Source organism: Onychomys torridus, chromosome 5 (assembly GCF_903995425.1).
Source record: "Onychomys torridus chromosome 5, mOncTor1.1, whole genome shotgun sequence".
In the NCBI taxonomy this organism is placed as follows: domain Eukaryota; kingdom Metazoa; phylum Chordata; class Mammalia; order Rodentia; family Cricetidae; genus Onychomys; species Onychomys torridus.
The window spans coordinates 134,959,453-134,979,284 of NC_050447.1; the positions used below are offsets into that span (position 1 = coordinate 134,959,453).

Genomic DNA, 19,832 nt, shown 5'->3' on the forward strand with positions numbered 1-19,832 from the left:
CTCAATTATACACTGTTTCAGAAATAAATGTGAGAGTCTGTTGGAGTCAACTAATGAGTAGTTTTGTCTCTGTGCCAATAAATGCTGAACTGTCTCTTCAGTTATAATAGTTTAGGCATTGTTCTTCTTATGTGTCTATGTCCCTCCCTACCTCTCTCTCTTCCTCCCTCCATACCCCCCCCCCACCCTGTTTGTTTTCAAAGATTTTTTTTAAATTCTAAGCATACAATGGCATGATGGTTTGTTTACTCCTAGGATCCCAGCACTCAGGAGACAGAGGCAGGAGAATTGCTAGAAGTTTGAGGCCAGCCTGGACTACATAGAAAGTTCTAGGTTGGCTACAATGTGTATGAGACCCTACCCCAAAAGCCAAAAAGAAAGAAAGAAAGAGAGAGAGAGAGAGAGAGAGAGAGAGAGAGAGAGAAAGAAAGAAAGAAAGAAAGAAAAAAGGGAGAAAAAGAAGAAAATGTCCAGTCAACAAAATAGTATACATAGTATGTGTTAACTGCTCCAGATACCAGCAGGATAAGCTTTTCACAGCAATTTCCCATTAGTGGATGCAGGCAATAGCTAAAGCCAAGTTTATTATTTGTGAATGATAAGTTCAGTGTGCAGAAAGTAAAGTTGACAAAGAAATACCTCTAGGTAGTTTTAAAATAGAAAGGTCTAAATATTCTCCTCTGTCATTGTGTTTTATTTATTTTCATTTTTTAGTAAAGAAAAGCAGCATATGCTAAAAGAAATCAGGTACATGTCAGGGTCTGAAATGATTCAAATAATTCTCCCCTTATTGCTATCATGTAAGAATACATTTTTGATTCAGAACTTTTCTGAAGAACTTGTACATTATATTGCAACATCTGCTTCTGCATTTTAATTTCTCTCCTTCCTTTTATAGATATTTGCATACTTTTTTTCCAAATGAGACCTTTTGTTTGCCACAAAAAAGCTATTATCCAGAATGTTAATGGGTTTTCAGCTATTAAGATGTAATGTATACCTTGAGTATTTAACTATAAATTTGAAAAGTCTCCATGAACAATCTCAAAGGAATACTCAGAATGCACTCTTGGTAAATTGGCTCATTTTCCTGTAATTTACTGGAAGTGCTGATAGAAGAGCAGTCCTAATGTGAAAAGTACATTAATCCCTGGAGTTATATTATGTGGATTAAATTATTACTCTCAAAGAATACAATGTATGAGGCCATTTAGCCCTCATTCACACTTGTTATTTAGAATCACAGTAGAAAAACAACCACTTACCTTTTGATTCACAAAATTAGAATTGATTCATTTAGTATCTTTTAAAACAACAGGCAGTAATAGTTGCAGTTTTGCATAAGAATTGCTCTTTTCTGAAACAAGGGCACTCTGTGTCCCTTAGAAACTTACAGGTCAGTAACGTAGCCTATCTTCTCCCCTGAGCTTCTGCCACCTTGAGGATTGCTAGGTAAGGAGGCCAACCTGCGGGATCCACAACTGCAGGAACATTTAGATTCTTATTTGGAATTTCATCTAACCACATTTTTCTCTTTGCCAGGAAACTGAAAGTTGTGGAAACATAACTTGTGACAGCAGGGGCTTCTTATCTGGTAAGCCAGCCATTTGTGATTCTGAATGATTAGAAGAGATAGGAAGCCACAGCTGAGATCCAGCAAAGTCACCAACTGCAGACTGCGCCATGGACATAAAGCTGGACCCTTCCCGGGATGATCTGCCTCTCATGGCCAACACCAGCCACATGCTTGTGAAGCACTATGTACTGGATTTGGATGTTGATTTTGGAAGTAGAGTCATTGAGGGTACTATAGTTCTTTTCTTTGGAGATGGAAACAGATTTAAAAAACAGTCGAGTGCCACCCAGGAAACCTTCCAGATGGAGTCAGAAGAAGACTGCACATTTGGGACAGCTGAACCCTGTGATGTTCCTGAAATGGATGCAAGTACCTATTCACCTCAGATGGGGTATAGTGAATTGGCAATCTGTGGTAAAGGTGATCAAGATGCCTTCAATAACGATGGTAACCATGACAACCAGGAACATGATTCTGAGATCTCTAGCTCAAAGTACTGCTGTGACACAGGGAATCATGGGAGAAAGGATTTCTTGCTAGTGTTAGACTGCTGTGATTTATCTGTGCTAAAGGTAGAAGAGGTGGATGTGGCTGCTGTGCCAGGACTTGAGAGATTTACAAAGGCTCCCGAGCTCACAGCTACTCCTGAGAAGCTCAGGCGTGAGATTGTCTGTGACCTTGTGGCTCTGCCTGCAGATGGTTGGAGGGAGCAGTTAGACTGCTACACTCGCTGCAGCCAGGCTCCTGGCTGTGGGGAGCTCTTCTTTGACATTGACAGTTGGAGCTTACAGATCAGGAAGACGGGGGCTCAGACAGCTGCTGACTTTCCTCATGCCATCAGGATATGGTATAAAACTAAACCAGAGGGGCAGTCAGTGACTTGGACCTCAGACCAGAGTGGCAGGTAGGTTATCCAAGTGCTTCTCTGCTCCTAATCTCATGCACTTCAAGGGTGCTCTCTAAGGAGAGACTAAGTCTGTGGGGGGCTTCTGTTTGTTCCATAGCCTTACCCAGACAGACTCACAGCCAGACTGCAGGTACATCCTGCAGCATGCTGAACCGTTGTCAAGATCACCTCCTGTAAATTAGGCTGGAGAGATTCCATGATTCAGTCCCAGCATTTCTGAGTTAGGAACTTGAAATGTTAGCTTGCTGCTGAAGTGCTGAGCCTGACTGTTGGTTGGGATCACTGGTGGTGACTTTTGGGCTGCTGATGGGATAGTGCTTCTCTGAGCAAGTACTTTCTCAAAACAGCCTCAGATCCCACTGCTCTGAGGCTAGATGGGTGTGAAGCTAGGCCAGCCATGATGTGTGACTTTCTCACTACCTGACTCAGCAGTTGCAGATGTCATTTGATGTGAACCTCCAATGCCCTAGAGAGCTGCTTCTGGGGATTAAAGTGGTCAGACCTGCTGAACTGCACACTGGTTTCTTGGGATGTGGCTCTTGGTCTCTGGGACCAAAAAATACCTGATTCTTAAGAGTCAGGAGAGTCTTTGCCTGGCATAGGCAGCCCTTTGACCTTGTCTTACTGACTTTTTAGAATATGAAAATTTCTAAATCAAACTTTATTGGTTTTGCAAGTCAGCCTGGCAAATCATTGAAGAGGTAGATAGAGGCTTGCTCATCTGTTAGCTGCTGTTGAGAGCATTCGCTTAGAACGTTGGCCCCTTTTATGGAAGTGGTGGTCTCTGGCAATTGCTTGCATCTCTTCCTCACTCTCCTCCCCAAATCCTTTTAGATTTGCTTCGAAAGTACCACTTTAACATTGAGCTCTAATTAGTCTGTCCATTGCCTATAATCTTCCCTCTTGCTCTGCTTTCCAGGCCTTTCAGAGGGAGTTTACTTTCTGCTTTATGTCTACCAGAGTTTGAGGACGCTTTTGGGAAAAATTGCAGGGTTGGTACAGAGTTACAAGAATACAAAAGCATAGTGATTATGTGTAGTGTACCTTACTGGGCATTCTTTGGAGACTGTGAAGGAGCAGGTGTTCTTATGGTAACTTCAAAGTTTTTAGAATCACCGAAGATTTTCACCAGGGTTAACCATATAATACTATTGAATATTTAAGTAAGGAATTTGTAGTTTCTATGCTCTCAGATGTTTCATTCTTGAACTAAAATAGTGAGAAAGAAGTAACTACTGACAGTTGGAAGGTGTGTTCTCAAACATGACCCTCCATCCTAATTGCTAACTACTAAGATAGATTTGAATCCATGACATGCAGAAGTCCTTATTTCCCTGGAGAAAGGTTGACATAAAATTCCCTCTTGACATCTCCATCTGGCATGATTCAGTAAAACACATGGTTGAGTTATTTGTGGAGTCATAAGAGGATACAAAGTGTCAATTTTAGAATGAAATACCAGAAAGCTGTTCTTTCTCTCACTTTCCTTTTGGGGGTAAGACTTTGTGAGACTTTGATTAGACTCAAGATACCCTTCCATGGATAGCCACAAATCTCACAAAACTCTTCCACGTGCTTAAGAATAAGATGCTAGGTGTGGTGGCTACATGCCTGCAATCCCAGAGGCATGCAGAAGTGAAGACAGGAGGATTATCAAAAATTCAAGGTTAGATTGGGCTACAGAATGAGACCCTGATTCAAATAAATTATATAAACAGGCCTAAATGCATCCAGGTGACTATCTAGAAACTAAGAATTCCAGTTGACTGTTGTTTGATAGTAAGTATATGAAGTCATAACCATTTTGGAGGGTACACCATCCCAGGATGAAAAATAAAATGTAGCAATGATGTGAAGCAACCTCCCTAGAGAATTTGGGAAAGGTGTCACCTAACCTAACTTTGCTTTTGTTTGTGCTGTGCATGCATGTTCACATGTATGTGCATACATGTGGAAGTCAGCAATTGACATTGTGTGGTGTGTTTCTCAATCATTCTCTGCTTTATGTATTGAGATAGAATATCTTCCTTGAACTTGGAGCTCACTGATTCAACTATTGTAACTGGTTTGCCCTGTGAATCCCCTGGTCTGAATTTATGTGGTTACTGGGGAGCCAAGCTCAGTTCCTCACCCATGGGCAGCAGATGCTTTGTCCTCTAAGCCATCTCCCTAACCCCTGTTTTTCTTTTGCAGTACTAGGGATCAAATCCAGAGCCTGAGTATGCTACATAGTGAGACTATCTCAAACAAAATGTGGTATGGTAACTTGTATGTACTGGCTCACAATGTGATCTTGTAATCACTTCTAAGGCAGGATTATGAGTTGGAGACCAGCTTGACCTACATAGCAAAACAATAAAAATAATAATACAACAGAAGTATTCCCACTAGAAAAAGAATGTTCAGAGAAATCTAAGTGAAGCCTGCCATATCATGCTCACTGAGTGAGACAGACACAGCAGGTGACTGTACAAGGGAAAGGAGGCATGGGGGTGCGTGGGGGCATGTATGGTGATGTTTTATTTGTACTGAAATGTGATTTTATTTGTATGTTAACAAATAAAGTTGCCTGAAGGTCAGAGCTAATAGCAAGCCATAGCAGAAGCCGGACGGTAATCCCAGCACTTGGGAGGCAGAGCTAGGCAGATCTCTCTGAGTTCAAGGATACAGCCAGCATGGAGACACACACCTTTAATCTCAATACCAACCGTAGAAGACCTGGAGTTCTGTACAGACAGGCAGTGATGAGGAGGTCATGTGGTTGGGTTTACAACCAATGAGAAGGCAGAACAGAAAGTCAGTAAAAGGACAGGTACACAGGAAGTAGGCCTCTTTCTGAGGGGAAGGAAGGAGAGCAGCGGCAGTGAGGGTACGAAAGGTATTTTAGCTCTGAGCTACTGCTCTGACCTCTTGGGCTTTTAACTCTGCACTTGGCTCTGTGTTTCTTAATTTAATAAGACTGTTCGTCTACAGGTGTGGGAACTTCCTATCTGTAAATAAACTTAAAACCCAAGCTGTTACAAAAATTAAGTCAATTTAAACCATAGCTGCAAACTTCAGAAGAGGTTACCTTCACTCAGCCCTGATGCCCCCTTCTTGTAAGATTGCCCTCCTACTTTTACTAAGTGACTTTGTTTTCTGGAGGGAATTAAAAACGGCCTGTGGACAAGAGAGCGGCTTTCCCTTTGGGGAATTGTCACTAGTTTGCCTGCTGTTATTCTAGTTCTAACAGAAATTTGCTGGAAGTGGGTTTGCCACTTAGGGCTGTGCAAGGTCTTGAACCTAAACGTCTTTTCTTGCCTGCGTCCTAGGATATTGAATTACAGGTGGTATTTCAGAGTGACTGATAGCATGGATCCTTACATAACAATTGGATGGCACACATCTTAGACTGATGTCTCCTTTATGTGCTGTGTGTGCTTTATGACTTTATGAGAGAAGGATGGACAAAATTGTGTACAGGTAGCCAGCCTTTCAAAGCTAGAGAGAAATGGGGATGTAACTGTTTTTTATTCTAGGTCCTCAGGACACCAAAGAAACTGTAAAAGTGGAAATCTATTTGAAGAGCATGTGCTTTCTTCTTTTTCCTTGCATTTTTTGAGGTTTTTCCATTCCACTAGAGAAAATGTTGTTTACAAGTAAGGCATCCCCTCTGGTAAGCCTCCCTTCCCGCTGATGATCATGATGGTAGTTGGGAAAGCAGCCAGCTGCTCCAGGAAGTCTGGCTTTATTAGCTGATGATGTCACTGAACGAGAGTTGAGTGGAGGAGATGTTGAGTTCAACATAGAAAATATTTTTCAAAACCATGACTTGGAGGAATAAATAACCTGGGAAAATAAATATTAAACGTTCAGCTTTCCTATAGCATTTGTGGTGTTTCTTTGTTTTAGAAAAGGGCAGGATGAAGCTGGTAAGCACTAACATTTTGGCATATTCTTTCAGCTGTTGGACCCAGGACAGTGTGCACTACTCATATTTCTAGATTAACCTCAAAGCCAGATATTAGACATATATACCGCCTCCCCCACTGAATTAACTTTATTGATTTATAGCTCACTACATAAGAAATCTTTAAAAAGAATGAGTAAAAGAGCTCAGATTTCTGTTTATTTAAATGTTTTTCTTTAATATTCATACATGCATATAAGGAGTTTGCATCAAAATCTAGCTTTCACCCCTTCAGTTCCTCCCTATTTCCCGTCACCACCTTCCCTCCCAGTGTCAGATGTTCTCACCCCCTCCTCTCCTTTCTCTCCCTCCTCCCTCCTCCCTCTCTCTCGGTCTGTATGTGTGGGCATGGTTGTATGGGTGTGGAGGGGCATCCACTTGAGCCTCATCTTTGACAATCTGTGCCCCTGCTCCAGCAACCATCTGTTGCCAACAGATCCTCAGACGAGGTTGAGACTTCCTGAGCCTCTCTTCCATTGGTGGGAGTTTTGTTAGCTTGATTTTATATAGAATTTGTATAACTAAAACTTTTCATATACTGTATTTTTGACATTTTCCCCCTCTCAACTCATCCCATACCTTCTTTGTAGTTGGACTTTTCTGCCCTGCCTGCCAGTTCCCAAAAAACAGCACAGAGACTTATTATTTATGAAAGCTTGGATGATAGCTTAGGCTTGTTTCTAACTAGCACTTATAACTTAAATTAACCCATATCTTTTAATCTATGTTCTTTTACATGGCTTGGTTACCTTTACTTTGTAATGCCCATGCTGCTTCCTTTTAGACTCCTGGTATCTTCCTTTGTCTTTGTCTTTCTTCTTTCCAGCATCCCCTTTGCCTCAGAAATCCTGCCTAGCTATTGGCCATTCCTCTTTTTATTAAACCAATCAAAGTGACAAATCTTCACAGTGTACAAAAAGGTTATTCCACAACACTTTTCTACCTCCCCACCCCTCCCAACTTTAACTTTATGTTCCTTCTCTTTTTCAAAAAAGAAAAACACACAAAAATGTAAATCAAAACAGGCACAAGCTCAATAAGACAAAAATGACAAAACAAAGCAAAATGAAGCAAAAAGGTCCACAGAAATGCCACTGAGTTCATTTTGTGTTGCCAACTACTCCTGACCTGTCCTGGAGTGTGGTTGATAACACCTAGTGACACTCCAGTGGAAAAGCTGATTTCCCCTTTGCCAGTGGGTATAAGTTGCAGATAACTTCTTGGTTGGGGTAGGACCCCATGCCCAACTTCCCCTCTCAGTGCTTTGAGCTGTCTGGCTAGAGCCTGTACAGTTCTTGTGCATGCTGCCACAGTCTCTGTGAGTTCATATGTGTATCTGTTGTATCTGGAAGACACTGTTTCCTTGGAGTTATCCACATATGTCTGGCTCTTACAATCTTTCTGTACAGATCTTGTATATATAGCCACAGCCACTATGAGTTGATTTGTACAGCAGCCCTGTTTTGCTGCAGATGTCCACTGTCTCTTGACTTTTTCTGCTCCCTCTTTCTGTCATGACTCCTGAGCTCAGGGGATGTGACATAGATGTATTGTTTAGAGCTGAGCACCCCAAAGTTTCTTATTCTCACCACAATGACTGGTTGTAAGTCTCTGTGTTAGTTACCACCTCCTTTAAAAAGAAGCTTCTCCATTGAAGGTTGAGAGGTGCTCTATGGGTATAATAGAGATAAGAGTTTAGGGGCAGTTTATTATTATGTTAATTTAGGGGAATTACTGTACTAGTTTCTCCTCTAGAGCCTCTGACAGCCAGCAGTGTGTTTTTGGCCCTGTTAACAGTACCAGGAATGGATTTCATTTTGTGGAACAGCCTTTAAGTCCAGTAAGAAAGTGGTTGATTTCTCCTATAACATTCACAATACTATCACACCAGTGGGCATATTGTTCCAGGCTAGTCACTGTCGCTCACAGGATTCATAACTGTATATGTGTGTTGATTCTTTTTTTCTTTCCCAGTAGTGTACACTGAACCTTCCAGCACTGAGAAAGCTACCCAGTAGGGATGAAGCTTCCAAGTGATTCTAGCTTGATTTCTCTTGTTCTGTGACCCAAGTATGTGGCATCTTCAGCAATAGGGTCTTTTCATCAAGTTCTAGAGGGTAACCAAGACAATGACAGTAGCCTGCAATGTTTTGGGAGGGGATCTGTGGAATCCCACTGACAAACAACTCAAAGAAAGGTAACTTGATTGGAGGTGGACGTTTAATAATTATGGTGAATGAGGAGAGACATTGTTCCCCTGTTTTAGAATAACTCTGTTTAAACTTTCTTGTGTGTATGTGTGTATTTTAGAAAATTTCTGCAGTAGTAGGCTTCCATATATATTTTCAAAGGCCTTTAGTATAAGGCCACCCCATACCCCTGTCCCTCCATCCCCATGCTATTTAACCCTTCTTGTTCCATTCCTCTTTCTTCCCTCATACTATCTGCATTCTGTCTTCTCGTCCTTGAAACCACTCCTCCCCATGGACACTTACTAGCTCCCTGACCTCTGATAGACAATTACACGGTTGGGCTTGCCCGGCGGACCGCCTAACTATTTCCGGTGTAGAATAGCCATCTCCGGGTCAGACATCTCGCGGGACCGGGACTCTGTGGCCTTACGTGGTTGCGTAAAGCGCGCGCGCAGCCATGTAATCTACACGCATGCGTGGAGTACCCACAGGAGTGCCTGTACGCATGCGCGGCCCAACCTTTAAAAAGCCGGCGCCATCTTGCGCGAGGCTCTCAGTCTCTCTCTGTCTCTCTCTCCCCACATGTGTTTCACCCAGGAGTCCATTGGTCTTGAGGACTCTAAAAAACATGAGAGTCGGGAATGATAGACAATTACACGGTTGGGCTTGCCCGGGGGACCGCCTAACTATTTCCGGTGTAGAATAGCCATCTCCGGGTCAGACATCTCGCGGGACCGGGACTCTGTGGCCTTACGTGGTTGTGTAAAGCGCGCACACAGCCATGTAATCTACACACATGCGTGGAGTACCCACAGGAGTCCCTGTACGCATGCGCGGCCCAACCTTTAAAAAGCCGGTGCCATCTTGCGCGAGGCTCTCAGTCTCTCTCTGTCTCTCTCTCTCCCCACGTGTGTTTTACCCAGGCCTGTCACCTCTATCCTCTTTAATAAAACTCTCCAGTGGTTCTGTCGTGTTCGGGACATGTTCCTAGCGCCTCATAACTACTAACATTAGTGCCGTGCGAAAACGGGCGCTTCCGGGCGCTCTGTGCCTGGAAACCCGGGAACCGGGACGGAAACTGCGCTACACACGCCGGGAACTCTGCTCCGTTCGCGACAGACCACTCTCCATTTACCTGGTCGCACAAACCCGCATACAACACCGCTACTGATTGGTGAGTTTTCCCCTTTTCTTTACTGGCCACGGCTGGCCCCCATCGCGGGCCGGATTTCCAGCCACCTCCCACGTCTGCAGCTTGAGATATTTCATAAAGGGACCACCACCGTCAGGTGCATCCTGAGGGCTGTGTGAAGCCGGCACGTTCTTTGCACCCGACGGGGTAGCTGGGCATTGAGGGCTCCCGGGGAGACCTTCCTTCACACAGCGGGCCCCCGCTTATCGGCTGACGAGCTGATAAGGCGGCTTGTGCCCGAGATCTGTCCAGACCTCCGGGAGGTCTTGGCTCTGGATCATGTTTATTTTTCGTTTTTGTCTCTCCGCTGCAGACATGGGAAATAAGTTTTCCAACTTGATCAGCCCTACTTACAGATTCCTAAGCTTATCCGTCTCTGTACTGAGAGACGGCCCAAGTATGCTTTAAAAAATAACAAAAAATCCCAATCTTTTACGGGAGTTATCTAATTCTGACCAGCGAACAGGCAAATGGAAAGAGTTGCTCTTTATCTTAGCTTTCTCTCTCTCTAAAAGCTCTAAAAAGGTAACCATGGCTTGTGATTCTTCCGCCAACCAGCACGCACCTCCTGCTGGCCGCCGAGGATGGTGGCCAGCCACGAGAAGCATAGCTTTCCATTATTGATACCGCCACGATTTTTCACACTGAGTCTGCTGTTCTAATGGCTGAAATCTGAGCTATATGTTTACGACGGACAATCCCGGGGGTTGTCCAGGCTGTGCTGGCATTGGCAGGCACATTTTTGCTCGGAGCAAGAATGGCGTCTGGGTCTACCGGGTGGATCCACGGCAGCACAGTTGCAGCTCTTAGCTGAGCTTAGATCTTACTTCATTCTCAGGAGGCCTGAGTTGAAGTCTGATCCCGGTTTGTTATTTTAATTTTTTATTTTCCACTCAGTTACAGCCATGGGACAGAGGGCATTTACCACCCACTTACTTTGGCGGATGGGGCGGTACCGGTAAATATGGCCACTTAACAGCTTTGCGGTACCGGTAAACCTGACCACATAACCGTGTGGCAGGTACTTCAGCCAGTAAACGTGAAAATAAGAGTTGCTTCATCTCCAAACTTTCTGCTAAAGCTCTAAATCCTTTCTTCCCTTTCCCACTAAGGCGTCTGCCACGTGTAACCTCTGTCTGACTTTCGCGCCATTGGTGGGCGGGCTCAAATGCGCAGGCTTGGGCGGTTCCTAAGAATTGCCCTAACTCCACCCACTCATTCTCAAACTGCCTTGAGAATCACAGACGGGTCTAAAAATAGCTGAGATCTAAACAATTAAGTTTACAATAATCGGGATGGCTCCTAAGCCAAAAGAAATCAGCTTATAGCCTCAAGCAAGTCTTCCAAAGGATTGGTTTACAGTCTGCCTACTGGCAGATCCTTCCAAAAGCTGTCCTTAAGCCACCAATCGTCAGGAAAAATTCAGGACATAGAGTAAAATCCATCTCTTGTTCCCAGCTAAAAGTTAAGTATCTGGAGAACAAGGCTCCTGACCCCACGGACAAAAGAGTCATCTGTGGCATTTAAGGTGTGTCAGGAAAAAAGCCCGAAAACGAAATTGCCAAATGCTGGCACTCGCTGACTCCCTAAAGCTGTTGGGTCCCTATTTTAAATGAAAAAGGCCATGGGCTAACAAATGCCCTGCCCATCAACAGCCTTGTCCTTGTGCTGCCTAGAAAGACAACCAGTCAGCTGACTGCCCCCAGGCGCCAAGACGCATGGGTACAGCAAGCTAAGACCTCCAACAAACCTAGGCTTGGCTACAGACACAGCAGGGAACCCAGAACTCAGCAGGGAAGCGATCATTTTCATTCCTTCTGGACACCAGAGCCATTGACTCAGTCCTGGGAGTTTAGGATGTCACTCCTCCTATTGTTGGGAACAGAGGACAGCCTTACTTCCCTCACCAGATTTAATTGTACTTTCAGAGTTACTTAATGAAAAAGATTTCCAACTAAGATAAGAGCTCATTGTCTCATTTCAAAGTTACCGCCTGTGTTTCTCATGTGCATACAGACAGGGCCACGATCTTTGCCTTGTCCCTAATTCAAAAAATAAGTTCTCTTCCACTCTCAAGCTCCAGAGGACACCAGGATCCACTGCCTTGTCACCAATTCCAGAGGAATTTCCCAACTAGGGCCACATAGAGCCGGAGGCAAAAGGGACCGTCAAAATATCCAGGCGGTAAGGATATAACAGTTTGTCACTGTTCAACACTCAGTAACTGATCACCTGTGTTTTCCAAACGCTAAACTAGCAAAACAAACAGGTGCCTTAAATAAACCACCTCAAATGAGGCTTGTCTCAGGTAAAAAATTAAGCAGAGTACTTAAACATCACAGCCACCTTTAACATGTCTCCATCCGGACAGGCCAGATCTACCTCAGATAAATGTCAACTCCAAAAACAAAATAATAATGAATCTTTTGTCTAAGCTTTTATGTCACCAGTGTTTTGTCAGATAGAAGGTTCCCAGCCACACCATGGAGGACGGACAGCTACAGGATCTCATCCTAGGATCAGCCACACCTTGGAGGATGGACACAACTACAGGATTTCATCCCAGAACTTCAGGAGACGGCTTCCCCATCTCCCCCCAAAACCAATCAACGTCCACCATTCAGCCTGAAGCAGTCTTCGAGAGAAACGGCGTCCCATACCCATCTATCCACATTTTTTCTTTTTTAAAAAACATGAGAGTCGGGAATGATAGACAATTACACGGTTGGGCTTGCCCGGCGGACCGCCTAACTATTTCCGGTGTAGAATAGCCATCTCCGGGTCAGACATCTCGCGGGACCGGGACTCTGTGGCCTTACGTGGTTGCGTAAAGCGCGCGCGCAGCCATGTAATCTACACGCATGCGTGGAGTACCCACAGGAGTGCCTGTACGCATGCGCGGCCCAACCTTTAAAAAGCCGGCGCCATCTTGCGCGAGGCTCTCAGTCTCTCTCTGTCTCTCTCTCCCCACATGTGTTTCACCCAGGCCTGTCACCTCTATCCTCTTTAATAAAACTCTCCTGTGGTCTTGTCGTGTTCGGGACGTGTTCCTAGCGCCGCACATAACTACTAACAACCTCTATGAGTGTTCCAGTTTAAACACACATAAGATTCAAATCTACATATAAGATAACACACAGATATTATCTTTCTGGGTCTGGGTTACCTTTTAAAGATTATTGCCAGCACCATCCATTTATCTGCAAATCTCATTATTTCTTTACAGTTAAATAATATTCCATTTTCTATATGTGAACCACATTTTGATTATCCACTCATCCATGGCTGGTCTTCTACGTTGTTTGTGTTTCTTGGCTATTGTGACTAGAGTAGCAATGGATGGGGATGAGCAGTTGTCTCTGTTGTAGGATGTAGAGTCCTTTGGGAATATGCCCAGGAGCACTATAGCTGGATCATATGGTAGATATATTTCTGGCTCTTTGAGGAAACTGCATTTTGTTTACACTCCCACCAGCAATGAATAAGTGTTTCCTTTCCCATATTCACATAAGCATTTGTTGACTTTTTCTCCCTTTCTTCCTTTCTTTCTTTTCTTTTCTTTTTCTTTTTTTTTTTCTTTTTTTTGTCATTCAGACTTGGGTAAGATGAAATCTCAAAATAGTTTAAATTTTATTTCTCTTATGGCTAAGGATATTAAATATTTATTTCTCAGCTGCTTTTTGTTTGTTTTTAGTTTTTTGTATGTTTTTGGCACCCTCTGTCAGATGTATAGCTGATGAATATTTTTTCCATCTCTGGCCTCCCTCTTCACTAGGTTGATAATGTCCTTTGCTTTTTAAAAGAAATTTGAGTCAGGTGTGGTGGCACACCCCTTTAAATTCCAGCACAGGGAAGGAAGGGACAGGCAGGTCTCTGTGAGTTCAAGGTCATCCTTAGTCACAGGGAAGTAATCCTGTCTCAAAAGACCACAAAATTAAAATACAAACAAACAAACAAAAACCTTTGTCTTTGAGACAGGGCCTCTCTACGTAGCCCTGTCTGTCCTGGTAAACCAGGTTGACCTCTAAAATGCTTAGATTGAAGGCATGCACCACCACACCTAGCTAAAACTATCTTTTTATTAATTAAATTTATTTATTTATTTTACATTCTGACCACAGTTTCTCCTCCCTCTTCTCTTCCTATTCCCTCCCTCTCCTCCCCTTTTCCCATCCCCCCAATCCACTCCACAGTTTCTGTTCAGAGAGAGGCAGGTGCCCATGAGTGTCAACAAAACATGGCATATCAAGTTGCAGTAGGACTAAGCCCCTCCCTTGTATTTAGGCTGGGCAAGGCGACCCAGTATGAGGAATAGGGTCCCAAGAGTCAGCCAGAGTGTTAGGGACAGCCCGTGCTCCCATTGTTAGGAGTTCCACAAGTATACCAAGCTACATAACTGTCACTTATAAATATAGAGGGCCTAGATCAGTTCCATGCAGGCTCCCTGGTTTTCATTTCAGACTCTATGAGCTCCTGTAAGCCCAGGTTAGTTGATTCTGTGGGCTTTCTTGTGATGTCGTTGACCCTCTGGCTCATACAATCTCTTCAACAGGATTCCCCAAGCTCAATCTAAAGGAATCAAGTATCAACAGAAAATAACAAATAGCAGTGGCCTATATAACCAAGGATTAGTGGAGTATATTGTAAAATTGGAAGGCAAGAGCCTAGACATTTGAGAGTGCTATTTGTAGCTACACTGCCAACAAGTCAAGCAACTATAGCCAAGTCATTTGCAACCAGACCCTAATTTCTTTATGTGTAATGTGGGAAGATTTCATGAAAGGATCTCCACATTCCCACCTGACCCCAGGAGGGGCTTCCAAAGACCAAAGCTTGCCTTTGCCCTTGCAGGGAGCTTGCTTATTCTACATGAAAAAATGCCTCTCTTGAGTAAGTCCTGTCCATTTCAAAGCAACAGTGTCTTTAGACTTGCTATCTATATGATATTGATCAGTTCTGGGTTTGGTAATGGTACCATGAAATGGAATTAAAGAGAAGGACAGAGGAGGACATCATTGATGGAACTTCCTCTACTAGAAATGTTGGATTTCGTGTGTGGCAAAAGAAAGCAAGAAGTTTGCCCACTGTAGGCAGTAGTGGAGACTGTTTCACAGTTTTGTTGAAACACAAGGTTGTAAAAGTATTAGATACAATAATAAATGGAAATAAATTAGAAGCATGGATACTTCGTAACCCTTGGAAGCTTCTAGATAGTTCTGGGTGAACTCCTGTGTTTGTAACTCCTAGTCTGGCCATTTGCCTCATTTTAGAAAGGCCCCATTAAGCCACACAACCCCACTTCTCCTATAGTCAGCTCTCTAGTTGCTGATTGCTGATCAAAGCCTCTAACAAAGATTGATTTGATGGGAAGAGGCAAGCTTGGAACTTTCCAAACCAGAAATTGTCCCCTTCTCTCCTGAAAAGACCATTCTGCATGGTAGTCAGCAGAGAATGACTATATGGTTCTGAACTGTTTCCTACAGACTCTCTGTTACGATGCTCTTTAAGGTGAATAGCAAGCATATTGGGGTTAGATGGATGTTTTTCCTTTGCCTATTCTATGAACACAGCTCCTGGCTTGCCTCACTGCCCCCTGCTTCACTCTATCATTCGTGTTACAGTTCTTTGTATTAAGTTATCTCTGCTTTCTAGACCCTACCTTGCCTTCTCCTTTCTTTACTGGGCCTTGATGATAGAAGAAAGCCATCCTCTTGTGTGTTCTTTCATATATCGTACAGACAGATTAATGTTCAATCATAATGATGTCAATGAAAACAGTTTATCTGAAACAACTAGTAGCTGGTTCCTTTACATTGTAACTCAAGCTGCTTAATTGACATTTGTCATAACTCAAACAAAACAAAACAATAGAGTGCCATTCTTTTCCTAAGTTGTTATCCTGAGGAGTCAGTGGTGTGCCTTCTCTGTGGCATAAGAATGGAATACTCTGATTTTGCAGGTCTTTACCAGCTCTGTTAACTGTGACTTAATTATAGAAAGAGTTTCTTCTTGGTTTGGGAGGGTTTATTCTTGGAGTGACTAACTCATGCTGTTGGTTTCATACCTTGCTTTGGTAATGTGCTTGTTCCTATGGTCTTCTAAGCCTGGTTGCTGTGACCTCTACCATTCTGTTTGTGCCAAGCGCTGTTCTTGGCTTCCACACAAGGATCCCAACAAGGGCTCCATCTGAAAAGGCATTTTCCAGGACCGGGAGGGTCTGCCTGCCAATACTGGCTTTGAGACCACCGCTTGTTTTTCCAAGATTAATAATCACAGAGATCTCCAGCCATGTTTTCTTTTCCAAAATACTTTCCAAAAACACTGTAAGAATGTCACTGAAACTTTTTTCCTTTGAAGGCAGAAAGGCCTAAGGGGAGCATAAATTATAACTTCACAGAATAGTATTTAAAACCTTATCCAAATTTTTTTCTCTTAAAACATACACACACACACACACACACACACACACACACACACACACACACACACCCCACTACCCCTGACACAAACATCTTTTCACACATTTGATTCCTTTGGGAGGAATAACCACTGAGCTATTGACTTAGCAGGCCCTTGGCATGTTCAGTTCAATGTGAGTCAGCTACAAAGCCTCAAATGTTTCTACTTGGAAAGCTCAACTTGACCTTCCTGCCATGGTGGTGAGATCAATGACAACTCATTTTAAAGATTCTTCCCTTTTCTGTCTTTGTCTTTCTTCTGCAGGCCATGTGTTTATACTATGGGATCCCCCATCAACAACAGGGCCCTTTTTCCATGCCAGGAACCACCCATTGCCATGTCAACATGGCAGGCTACAGTTCGAGCAGCTGCATCTTTTGTTGTTTTAATGAGTGGGGAAAATTCTGCCAAGCCCACACCACTTCAAGAAGGTACCGTATATGTGTTCTTTCTTATTTGGGTGTGACACACACTGGACCCAGGGGCCCCTCAGCTGTGCTATAGCCTCTGAGGAGCAGCTTTGCTGGTGAGGTTGGAACAAAAATCCTGACAGAAGATGCACAGGGTTGGGGAGGGGCACTTGGGAGTCTGGGTATGGGGTTCCAGACTGTCCATGACAAAGTTGCCAATTCATAGATGATTCCAGAGTGACTCTTACCTGATGGTTTGTGGAACAAAAGTGGGTGGTCTTAGTTGAAGACTTCCTGGATAGGCAGCTATGTCATGGAAACACATTAGAGTTGAGCTAAGTGTGGTTTGGACGTGGTATCCATATGTGGTTGTCTGTTTTTCTGAGAGGTAGTACTCAGGCTAGCCAGCTTGCTGAGCTTGGAAACCTGAACCCAGGGTGCGTTAGAAAGATGGTGTTGAGAGCCAACACATCACCCAGGTCTTTTATGAGGTACTTGCTTGTTCAGTCACCACTGTCCATTTGATGTTGTCTTCAGCATGCTGATGCCAAGGAAAAGTACCATTTATTATTGTAAAATATGGTGTTCCCTTTCACACACTTAACAAAGAAACTTGAAAATACATAAAAAGTCAGAACTAGAATGAAATAATTTGGAAAGAATGACTGCTTACATGTCGCATCCCCCCAGTACTTAAGACCCAAGTATGTCAAGAGGTACTGAATTGTCGTTAGTTATGGTGTGCAAGAGTGCCTCTGCTTTTCTTGTTAATGGTATACATTGAACATACTTTAGGTCGCTACGCATTTTAGAAATATAATTTAAAATGTTAGCATTTTTTTAAATTGTCTGAGTACATCAGAATCTGCCTGACTCTCACATTGGTGGATATTTTGATCACCAGATCATTTCCCTGTTATCAATGTGGTTGTATTAGGTTCCCAAGGAGATGACTGGATGAATGAATAAGTGGTAGGCTGTTGTTCGAATCTTAAATGGTCTTTTAATAAAAAACCCAGAGCCAGATATCAGGATGAAAGCTGAAAGATCAGAGAAGCAGAACAGCCAGCCACTGGTTCTTACCTCTACAAAATCTTCAGCCTAAAGAGGGTGAGTTCCTGTTTCCTCATGCCTTATATGCCTTTCTCTGCCCTGCCATATAACTTCCTGGGATTAAAGGCATGTGTGCTTCCCAAGCAAAGGCATGAGATCTCAAGTGCTGGGATTAAAGGTGTGTGCTACCACTGCCTGGCTCTGTTTCTCTCCTATACTGGATCAATCCCATGTAGCCCAGTGTGGTTTTGAACTCACAGAGATCCAGACAGATCTCTGCCTCCCAAGTGATAGGATTAAAGGTGTGTGCCACCACTGCCTGACCTCTATGTCTAATCTAGTGGCTGGTTCTGCCCTCTGATCCTCAGGCAAGTTTGTTAGGGTACATACTATATCACCACAGTGGGGTCTGAATTGGAGCATGTCTAGGCTATGTCATGTGACACACAGTATTTTCTAGATCATGCTGTCTTACCTAATGCTGATAATCTGTGGCTTGCAGAATGGTGCTGATGGGTCAGGCAAGGGTCCACTTTAGCTTGATAATCTAAATCATTAACTATTTTCCACATAGAAAGCCTCAGGGGGGCTGGAGAGATGGCTCAGCCATTAAAGGCTAGGCTCACAACCAAAAATATAAGAGAAAGCCTCAGGGTTGCTGGATTTATCTGATATGATTTATGACATCTGCTTCATTGTAGGTTAGACTAGTTGCATATTTACCAGATTCTTGAGCTTAACATTTTTAGTTTTAAATGTAGAACTGCTTTAGGTAATATATTTACAAATGAACACAGGACATAAAAGTCTCTTTTTACTTTTTAAAATTTGGAGTGGAGGTTAACATTTTCATTGCAGTCCATTTGAGACAGCCTTTGCCCATGCATATACCATTTTTTTAATTATTGAAGAATTTCATACATGCACGTTTGAATTTTGATCAAATTCACCCCCTTATCCCATCTACCCAATTCCTCCCCCTCCCCGCCCCACTTTTCCCTCTATTTAGTGCTCCCTGTATGTGCTTGGGTGTGGGCCATTTGCTGGAGCCTGGCAGCCTCTCAGGGCCATATGCCTGAAGAAAATGGACTCTCCCTCTCCCAGCAGCCCTCAACTGAGAAGCTCCTCAGCTAGGAGCGGCACTTCCTTTGTTCCTCCCCAATCTGTGCTGCCAGTTTTGGCTGGCTTGGTCTTCTGCAGGCTGTGTCAGGTGCTGTGAGTTCCGGCATCCCACACTATCATGTTCAGCAAACACCATTTTGCTGCAGACATCCATTTCCTTTGGTCCTACAATCTGTCCTTGACTTCTTCCAAGATAACCTCCAAGCCTTGCAGGGAGGGGATGCGATATAGATGTCCCATTTCTTATTCTGTGCACATTGACTGGTTGTAAGTCTTTGCACTGTAAAAAGAAGCTTCTCTGATGTGGGTTGACAAATGCATTAGTCTATGGGCACAGAGATAATTGCTTAGGGACAGTTTATTACTATGTCCATTTAGCAGAATGATAGCACTAGGTTCTTTAGGACTTATGACAGCCACCCATGAGTTTTTAGTTCCAGTTAAAGGTACCATGCATGGGTTCCATTCTGTGAAGCAGGCTTTACATGCAGTAGTCAGAAAGTGGTTGTTTGCTCCTGGAGCATTCATGACACTTTTACAGCACTGGGTGCATCTTTCGATATCACAGCTGGATTACAGTAGCTCACAGGCTTCAAGCTGGATAAAACTGCTGATTCTTTTTCTCCGCCTGTAGTGTGCATAGAACCTTCCAGCACTATGGAAACTAGCCAGTAGGGATGAATCTTCCAGATCAGTACCAGCTTGATTTTGTCATGTTCTATGAATCAGATATATAATATCTTCAGGAACATGGCCTTACCATAAAGTTCTGGAAGGTAAACTAGAGTAACAACAATAGCCTGCACTGTTTGGGGAATCTATGGGACTCCACTGACAACTCAAAGAGAGATAACCTATCCTACCAGTGGGCTTTTTATTTGAGTCTATGGTATCTGGGGGAAGTGATGTTCCCTGTTTTAGGGTAACTTCCTCTAAACCTCTTGTACATTTGTAAGAAAAAAAAGTGTGTGT

General features: G+C 43.4%; 1 protein-coding gene across 2 annotated transcripts in view; it reads left to right on the forward strand.

Moving 5' to 3' along the window:
* Nucleotides 1-19,832, forward strand: part of LOC118584362 (aminopeptidase O (putative)) — a 317,174-nt gene that overhangs the window by 40,187 nt on the left and 257,155 nt on the right. For both annotated transcript variants that reach the window (XM_036188550.1, XM_036188551.1), the window contains exons 2-3: nucleotides 1,543-2,480; nucleotides 16,540-16,706. In XM_036188550.1, coding sequence (XP_036044443.1) covers nucleotides 1,684-2,480; nucleotides 16,540-16,706 — 964 coding nt within the window. In that variant the 5' untranslated portion in view covers nucleotides 1,543-1,683. The remainder of the gene's footprint in view (nucleotides 1-1,542; nucleotides 2,481-16,539; nucleotides 16,707-19,832) is intronic.